At 49.0% G+C, this 9,882-nt stretch overlaps 1 protein-coding gene across 1 annotated transcript; it reads left to right on the top strand.

Annotated features, from left to right (window-relative positions):
* The first annotated feature begins 2,011 nt into the window (after positions 1 to 2,011).
* Positions 2,012 to 8,971, top strand: LOC144405571 (uncharacterized). The gene is made up of 3 exons (XM_078099880.1): positions 2,012 to 2,146; positions 3,315 to 3,768; positions 8,414 to 8,971. The coding sequence occupies exons 2-3, from the start codon at positions 3,353 to 3,355 to the stop codon at positions 8,880 to 8,882; spliced, it is 885 nt and encodes a 294-aa protein (XP_077956006.1). The 5' UTR covers positions 2,012 to 2,146; positions 3,315 to 3,352; the 3' UTR covers positions 8,883 to 8,971.
* Positions 8,972 to 9,882: the final 911 nt, after the last annotated feature.

Here is a 9,882-nt window from a genome sequence, read left to right as displayed (position 1 = left end):
TACACGTTTCCCTTCTTTGCCATTTTAGACAGAAATATTTCTTCTCAAAAGTCACAAAAGTCACAAAATAAGCTTCTCCTGAGAGGATTCAGTGTCCTTTAATAGTTTAATAGTTCACCTCATCGTACATTCAAACTGTAATCAGATGAAACCAAATCATCGTTTGGGTGAACTGCTCAAGTAGAATTTCTATATTTTATTTTAAGGTGTCATGAACAAAAGGTTCTGAAGCCTCTGAGGACGAAAGAACTTCAAGATCTGTAACTCGTCCGAATCATTAAAGCACAACTCCTGATCGAATGAAGCTCGGGCCGAGTGTTCACATCAATCAGAGACATTTGAAGGAACATTTTCCATTTCTGTCCACCAGTACACACACACACACACACACACACACACACACACACATATGGTTTATTTCTAATATGTCTGCTTGGCGTCTCCACGTCATGCATCCACTTGGCCGCCTGCAGGATAAGACGGCAATTATTTCCTCACAGTGATGATTCTGCTAGATTACATAAATCCATATCCAATATGGCATCGGCACACTAGAAAAAAGACCTTCAGGGACACGGCTGACAGCAACTACGGAGACACTGAGGTTTATGGAGACATTTGAGCAGAGAATCAGGCTTCTGTCAAACTGGTGGAAAGGAAACCGCTAACATGTATTTCATATTTATATTATATCTCTTATTTCATGGTGTGATTAATAATAAATAACATTTTGCTGCCAAAAAAATGACAAAAATGGACTTTTAAATGCTGTTTTGTTGTTTGTGGAATGAAGACGTATTTGATCAGACATTCCTTCATTTGCATGTCTAAACTATTAAAACAAAAACCATCAATGGAATCAGCTCGGGAAGTTTAGGAGTTCTATCTGTTGTATGCAAATGTCCACCTTATCCCCTCCAGACAACAATCGATTTAGTTTGAGTTCACTCGTCAAACCTTTACGTTGGCTACTAAACATAAACAGCATCAGACATTTCAAATCATTACAGCGACTCACCGCCACGTTCCCCAAAGCGAGCACGCCGATAACGTTGAAAAGCACACAATAAGAAACACCTTCACAACACACATCTGCTCCAGCACCTTATTTCAATAACAATTATCTTCCACGCAGCGTCGCTCTGAGAAAAACAGAGTATTTTAAAAGTCTACTCGTTACTAAATGAATAACTCAAGAACAGATAATTTCTGGTGAGTCACAAGAAAGACAATGTTATGCCACTCAGCTGTTTTAATTGTTGCTTTTACACTTCTTTTAAAAACTCAAACCACTTTGTAGTTTGGCTTTCTTGAAGAAATTGTACTTTTTGTTTGTACTCTCCTGGCTGAATGCTGCAAAAGTGTCAACTAAAGAACAAATGTATATGTGAATGTACACATTTTATAATCCTGATTATAGGAAGTTTCCTGCAAGGAACTATCTGCAAACATTTCAGCTCCTCCCATTCATTACATGTTGATGTATTAGCAATAAAACTACTACAGTACTATTATTATAACACTGAAGTGCTGTGTTTGTTTCTACTTTCTTCTACTTCTGGATCTGAATACTTTATTTTTGAGGGGTGGGGGCATAAACCAAATCTACACCTGTGCCCCTCTCCCCCCCCAAAAGGCCCGTGGCGGCCCTGCTGCTCCAGGAAGTCCTCTGTCGCTGCACCTGCTGTGCGTCAGGTGTGCGTCAGGTGTGCGGCTTTAGTGCCCCATCGTCAGCGCGCACGGTCACCATCACGCGCACCTGTTGCATTAATCAACCCGAATACGTGACTCCGACCTGCGGGCGGGTTGAACGGTGTCGGCGCGGAGTCCGCCGTGAGCCGCGTGACGTGAGTCACGTCCCCGCCGCTCAGCCGGTGAGGATGACGGGCATTGATCCGCGCGCCTCGCGCCTCTTCACGTGAAGCCCGCGCTCCTCTGGCTGCCGGCCACGCCGCGGTATTTATAGACAACAAACAAAAAAAGCGAGCCGCGATCACCACTCAGGGGGAGAAGAAGAAGAAGAAGAAGAAGAGGAAGAAGAAGAAAACGCGTCCTCAGACCACCTTCGAAAACCCTGCAAACTGAGTGGAGGAGCGAGTGGGAGCGGCTGGATTCGGAGGATCCACCTGAACGATGAAGGAACAAGGTAAGGGGAACGCGCGCGCCTCGGGTCCGTTCATCGTCGCGTTACTTCACTGTGGCGTCGCTCCCCTCCTGTGAGCATTTGTGGCGTCTGATCCATCTATTCACTTCTTCATCAACTCCGCAGGAATTACAAAAACAATGCAAATAAATAGCTGCGTCCTAATGAACAGTACCTGTTAACGAGGGGGAGGAGGGGTGAGGGAGGGGGGGGGCTGCCAGTTGTTTCAGTGCGCTAATTAGAGGCGATCGGGGAATAATGTTATTTATAACAACATCTGGCACACAGCTGATCGTTGCGTTCAGGCGCCCCGCTGCGACGCTCCTCTCGGACCGATCCGTCTCATTTATGCGCGTTTTCATCCAACGTGGGAAAAACCCGAGACGTGCGCGTGATTTCATCTCCCCTCTGACCCGCTGTGTTCGTGAACTTGCACGTTCCGCGGGGGTCACACGCCGACAGAGAGCCTGAGCGCGCCGTGCCCGGTTCATGTCGGAGGAAGCCCCCCCCGCTGCGTGCGCGTGAGTCACCGCGCCTTCCGCGATCAGCGCTCCCCGCGCGCGTCGTCCTCTTCTTCTTCTGCTGCTGCTTCTTCTTCTTTTTCCGGAGTCGGCTGAGTGGGAAGAACCTTGTTTCGTCTGTCTGACTGGCTCGCCTCAAACGCCTCATCTCCCTCATTGCTTCTCTGTCTCAGACACACACACACACGCACACACACACACACACACACACACACACACACACACACACACAACCAAGTTAAAGCAAGAAAGTGGAGCGTTCAATGTCTCCTGCTGGGTCGAAGCGTTTGTTCCTCTTTGTCTTTTGCCTCCTTTTTTTAGATTTAGACAGTAACACCTTTTGCATTGATTCTGAAGCCGTCGCTTTATCTGCTGAATGAAGGTGAGACAATAAGCAAATCGTACTCGTGGTACCTGAGGCAGGTGCGGTAATGGCTTTCGCCGTCTGGGGAGCACAAATCCATGTGACATGTTACAACCTGGATCAATGTGGTACACGGTCGCTAGAGCCAAGCTATCGCTGCTAAAAATAGAGACACAGAGAGAGCGGACAGGCTGGATGTGAAATGTTTCACGTGTGTCACCAGTTCTCACTCATAAACGCTTTCGTCCTCCCCCCCCCCCCCCCCCCCTTTTGTCCCGTCTTGCAGCATTATGGTGACGCCCCCGCCCGCCGTCCCCCGTAGAGATGCTCGCCAGTTCAGACCAGTCCCTCTCCCGCTCCCTCTCGCCCGGCCCCCTGTCCCCGTCCGGCTCCGGTCCAGGTGGAAGGACGCACGTGCAGTCCTCCCTGTCCCTCCCCGAGCCTGAGCCCTGGAGGACGTCCGGGGCCAGCCCCCGCCACGGCCTGGCGCAGGGAGCCCGCTCCAGCTCCCTGCAGGTGCCCCACGGCCTCTCCGAGTACCAGGGGCTGCCCCCTCGAGCCGCCAGCTTCGACGTGCCGTGCGGTCAGGAAGACGCCTCGTCCGATCAGGGTTCGGGGTCGCTGAGCCCCCACGGCGTGCAGCGGCGGCGCGGGGGCCTCGTGGAGCAGAAAGACATCATCATGGCTCACCAGGCTCACAAAATCCAGAGCACGCCGCAGGCCCGCAGGAAGGAGTGGGAGTAAGTACAAAAGAGATTCAGAGGCAAATGATCCATCTTCAGTTGCATGTGTAGAGATGATACATCTCCATGGAGGAGGAGGAGGAGGAGGAGGAACGTGTCCGGGGCAAAAGGACGGCCGCCGGAGGTCAAGGTCAGCCGTTGAACACACAGTGAAGCCAAAAGCCTTTATTCTAAACATCAAACGAGGTCCAAGGCTGTGAAATATCACAATAACAACGTGATGTTTGATTCTAATGGTGAGCAGACACTTTGACTTTGACTCATTACAGGAGAAGCACGAGAGTAACTAACATCAACGATCGCTCTGTTCCTTCCAAACTGATATTAATTCCATCAGTTCTTTCTCCGCCATGATGCCTCATTTTAAGCTGCACTAATCTATAACTTTTAAATGAATATTGGCTTAAATGACGATAAACTAAAGGTTTAGCTTGAATCTCTTGAACCCTGCGTGGGAGCAAAGGTCACGATATCGTATCCCTGGTTCTGTGAGCACAGGCGGCGCCCTCTACAGGAAGGGCCCCGTCGCTCCGCCGCCGCAGGCTGAGGCTTCTCGCGCGGGACCACGACTCGTATACTCCGGTGGTCCGCGCGTATTCCGGTGGGCACATCCTGATTGGCTGACTACGCCTTTTGCACACTTTTACTGGGCGAATGCATGCTTGTGATTGGAGGAGATTATTACCCCAAGAGTCCCAGAAGAACCCAGATTACAATATTGTTTAACTTTGTAATAAAACTCAGTACAACATCCAATGTTAAAATGTCAACTTAAATTAAAACAATTATTACATGTAAGGCACACAAAGTGACCTAGTTTGAGCTTTTAGTCACACAGGAGCTGAGTGGAGCCACGGAGACTCTCGTGTAGCTTTGTGCTAACATGTTAGCCACAATGAACCGACGAGCTGTATAATAACACATCTTTAGGAGAGAGATTTAATGGTAACCTGTGAAATTGTGAGTTTTTATTTTTTACTTTGAACTTTTCCCACCAAAATGCATTTTGAGTGTCATTGTGTTCTTAAAAACGTGTTTAATATAACTCCAATCCAATCACGCATCGAAGACGTCCTAACCCTCAAAACGGGGTTTGCTAGGGCTGCGTGCGGTTTACGTGGTTTACATGTTTAACGTGTGCGCAACAAAACAACCCTAAGTGTCATTCTTTATCCAGCAATCACTAAAGTGCTTGTTTCAAATGTTGCTCCGTACCAGCGACGCATGAGGCTCCCTTTGTGTCCGGCAGTGCTTCACCAAATCAGTTCCCTCTGCTTTCATCGGTCAGACGGTTGTTTCTTTTGTATTTTTACATCTGTGCAACATTGCTGACGCGGTTTACTGTAATCAGATGCTGGGTAGCGCTTTTAATGGCGGCGCCCCCACAACCCGCCAATAGCCCCCATCCTCCTTCCTACGTCCTCTGATTCCTCTTTACCGCCACCGCCCACTCAAACCCACTTCACTGTCATCCCCTCACCGGCTCTCCATCTTTTTCTTACTTTTCTCTCTCGCATTCAGACACTTAAACATTAGACTTATGTCAGTGTTTTGTCCTCGACCACTAACGTTGGCAAAGGCTCTTATTTGTAACCTGCGTAGTGTTGAATGCGTGAGCAGCCACCGCACAAAACATTAAACGTGGAGACCAAGAAAAGAACAGCCGAGCATTAATATGAGAGCTCGTGCATGTGTTGCGGTCATTCGTCCATTAGGGGATGCTAGGGCATCAAAGTAGAAGCAACAGGAAACCATCGGATGATGCATTTACAGCTCGGCCGCTGAATTTGTACATTGTTGATTTAAACAGTCACTGAAATGTTCATATTGTGTAACATGTTGAGAAAAACACAAGATCAACGAGTGATGTTAAATTTCTGCACAATATGACCTTTGAGGGAAGTTATTTTTTGTCACTGTTGAATTTGCAACATACCCTTGTCTTAATTTAGGCGTTGATCTGCAGAGTTTTATCTGACGTAACAACAACGTTAACATGCTTCTAGGTAAACCGTGCACGCCGTCACGCCAATCAGCGCCGGTATAAGTGGCGGTTATTGGTTGAATTGAACTGACACAACTCAGTATGAGAGGATGTCTGTTGCCAGGCAACAGCAAGAAAAATAAAATGCTAAAAACCACTCCAGTCATTGCTGGATGAAAGCCTGTCTGCAATTATATAAATGCTCTTCAGAGTTGTGGCACAAAGTAAGCCCATTAACGTTTGAACCCGCGGCGCCCCGTCGCCCGCAGCCTCCCTTCGCCTGTCTTCCTGCGAGCTATTTCTAAAGACGTGGTCCGCTGGACCGCCGGCATAAAACCACACGGTAGGCCGACGTGGCCTCACCGTCAAGACCTTTTCCTCTCCCAGTAAAATGTCATTATTAAAACTTTGGTAGGGGTCCAAGCATGTGAGCTCCTCTGCTTTGATCCGCTAACAGTTCACACGAGCTATTTTCGGACGCCTTTGAGTCGGCTGCGAGGAAACAAAAGCCCAAACAGCCCTAAAGCAGAACACAGCTGATCATATACGGACTTGTAGTGGCGGAGCTGTCAGTTTGCTTCCTGTTTGTGCAATGACCCTGATGGATGCACGGTGTGGGTGTGTGTGTGTGTCGGGTGAAGGTGATGTCTGTAGGAAGAGGTTGCTCCATTGTGCAACATTGCTTTTGTTGGCAGAAATGAAAAGAACGAACGGCGCAGGAATTCAAGGGAGCTATGTCGCTATGGAAACAACAGCAAAGAGAGAGCGAGAGACAGACACACACCAACACACACACAGAAATGTACTGATAGCAGAGATGGTCAAATATTTTCTGTTAGTTCACTAACAAGTGCATTATTTTTTTGTAATTAATAGCATTTTTAGTGAGAAAAAAAGTGATTGTGAGATATATTGCTTGTGCAGAATAGCCGATTGTACAAATGGTGCTAATTGCCCCCCTGTTACATCCTGCATGCTGCACTGAGTAGGTCAGCGTGGCCTTTTGTTGCTTCCTGCTTTGCATGAAAGTGAAACGCCCGCCTGCTTCATGCAGATTAGGACGAGATGCACTTATTCATATCCTGTTGAATCGATTTGTTTTTCTCCCTCTTCTCCCCCAGATCCCGACTTGTTTGCCAAGCGTATATTTGTCACTCTCTCTTGGCTTGCTTTTGCAATCCCCCCCCCTCCTCCCCCCCTCCCTCCCCGCTCGCTGCCCGTCTGCACACTTTGATACCTGCGTTGTGCTGCTGCACGTTGGAGTGTGTCAGCCAGCAGGAAAGGGTCGCGTCGCGTGTCAGGGGTGATGACCCGGTTTGATTTTGCGTTGGTTTGAAGTGGCAAACAAGCGGCTTCAGCCTCGATTGGATAACGCCGTGTCCGTGGGGGGGCTGAAGTGGTCATCTTCAGGGAGCGGTGGGGAAGGGAGGAGAGCAGCAGATGGAGCGAGGGAGCCCGGTTGCCCAACAAGGTCTCACTTGTGGCACTGAGCACGAAAACGACCCCTCAAAAAGGGAGCAGCCCTACGATCTATTTCATGCTCTATTTTTACTCCAATATTAGCACAATGGCCTAGTTTGTAAATGTTTCTAATAGTGCACGTCTGTGTCCATTAATGAAAATATGACAATGCTGCTGTGGGAAATGAGCGAGGCCCCTTTGCTATAAATCACCTTTAATTGTTTGTCTCTGCATTGTCTCTCCTTTTAATATTAAATATAATTTCACACCTTGCCTCTGCACCCACTAACATATTTACATATTTTCTGATACCCACACAGCCTGCTGTGTATAGGCTCTTTTTTCCTTTTTTTTTTTTTTTAAAGACTGTTTTTGTTCATCCTCAGCCAACTCTAATTGCTATGGTTACAAAATGTATGTCCCTCCTCTCCAGCAGCCTTCATTCAGATTGAAATCTCCATCATGAAACTGGGCCGTGGGAGGGAGCTGCTGGTGCCGCTGCGCTGCTGGCTGCGTGTTCATTCTCCAGCAGGTGAAACGACCGAAGGATCACCTGGCGACTCAAGCAACTCCACCGCTGCTTCTTCCTCACCCATTAGAGAATTACCTTTTTTTTCCTCATTATAATTTAAAGAATCTGTCCCAGACGCGTTCACCGGCTTCCTTTCACGTGAGATCTTCCTTTTGTCAAGTTTGCCGGGTGGAGAAGATGCGTAAAGTTTGCGAAGACTTCCCTCGGATTTCTCTCCCCGATGAGCACAGAGTAGTTTTTGATCACGCAGCTGCCGCGTTGTCAGGTCCCATCTCAGAGGACCGCTGATAGAGAATCGATATTGACTCGGTGGATGTGAGCTCGCCCGCAGTTTACAGACGCACAATAAAAGTTGCTCAGAACTGGTTGTAACGCGCTGTTAAACGGATGGGAGACCAGAGATGACCAGATTCTGCCGCTTGTTCGCCTGATTCTCTCTCCTAGAATATTAGCCGACTGAATGATATAACCCGGGTTTTTTTCTTCTTGTGGAAATGGAGTGATAGGAATCCGCAACTTTTGGGGAATATTGGCGCTCGAAAAGCGGTCACCGGATTAAAGGTGGATCCTTTTTTCTTTTTCTTTTCCTTCCCCACTTCGCTCCACTTAGCGGGGGGGAAAAAAAACAGCAATCTAAGCCGGTGGTCTCCTCATCTCTTTTGCAGAATGGCTCGCTTCGGAGACGAGTTCGCTTCCGGCGCGGTGGACTCCGGAGACGGGGACCCGGAGCGCGGCGGGGAGGGACAGGACGCGGCGGCGGTGGCTGCGGGGCTCACGGCTTCCATACGGCAAGCCAAGGCTCAGCGGGCCCGGACCATGGCCATGTACAACCCCGTCCCCCACCGGCAGAACTGCCTCACCGTCAACCGGTCGCTCTTCATATTCGCAGAGGACAACATCATCAGGAGAACCGCGAGGCGGATCATCGAATGGCCATATCCTTCCCGCAGGAAACGTGCTCTGAAGTTGTCGCTTCAGCACCGCGGACAGCGACGGGCAGCGCGCGACACCTGCAGGGGGAGATTCATGTGTTGCGCTTCACAACTTCTTGTTACGTGTTTGGTGTTTTCTCATGTGACCTCCAGCTGCTGGTGGAAGCGGGAGATTAATGAATGTGGTGTGACACAAAGTTAGCATGTGGTGATTGTTGGAGGCAGCTCTGCTCACTGTGGAGGCGGCATGTGTAGGCGCACGGCTCTGCTGCCGTGGTGCTCGTGAGTGGGTGTCGGTTGTACGCCCACAGCGCCGCGGCCCAGCGCTTTATCTCCCCTGAACTTGTGCAGCTCCAGCAAAGAGCAGCAGTGTTATTTCCTCGGCAGGTGCAGCCATTTCATTTAACATGATCTGCTGGGTGCTGAAGTGCATAAATGTGGAGAGCCACCAACTGCAGGCCAAGCGTCCGAATCCATTCAGTGTCCTCGTCTCCTTCACTCAGATCAGTTTGTTTTTGTTTGCTTTAATTAGTGAGTTTTTTTTTCCCCCGATAAATCTCGTGCAATACTTTTACATTTTGAAACGGCATCAGTTGCCATATCTACCCACTGCTCCTCCTGTCTTACACCCCCTTCAGTGCAGCATGCCAGTCTCCCACTGTTACCTAACCGCCGGCTCTGCTTTGTGAGTGGGAGTGGGGCTAGTGGTCAAGACTAGCTGGCCAGGCGGCATGGAGATGTGACTGTCGGTATCACGGAGGTAGAGGTATGTGGGAGAGAGCTGGCCGGTGGTACTGTGGTGGATCGTGGGCTGTGAAAGCAGCACATGTCAGAGTATTGGCCGGGTGACACCCAGATATTGCTCACAGCGTCCCAACTTTGGAGACTGCAAGTGAAAAGCTGATGCGTTCACCTTCGCTGCGATGGTGTTTGTTGGATTTTTTATATTCGTGCACGATTGGGGTGTTGCAGTATGGTGTTTCTCACACGTTTAGAAGATGCCGGCACTTCTTTTGCCCATTGTAGGAGGACGTGCACCATAGAGTTAAGTGAAAGGATCCTGCCAGAGAAAATCAACCGTCTAGTGCAGTAATAGTCGATTAATCGCTTTGCGTCATTTACCAGAGGGAGCAACACGGAATCTCCTGCTGCACCTGCTCCATGTGCTTCTGTTTGTTGCATATTACTTCATACTTATACAT

Source organism: Gasterosteus aculeatus, chromosome 3, assembly GCF_964276395.1.
Source record: "Gasterosteus aculeatus chromosome 3, fGasAcu3.hap1.1, whole genome shotgun sequence".
NCBI classification, from domain to species: Eukaryota; Metazoa; Chordata; class Actinopteri; order Perciformes; family Gasterosteidae; genus Gasterosteus; species Gasterosteus aculeatus.
The sequence above is the reverse complement of the archived record's forward strand: the minus strand, read 5'-3'. Positions and strand labels throughout refer to the sequence as shown.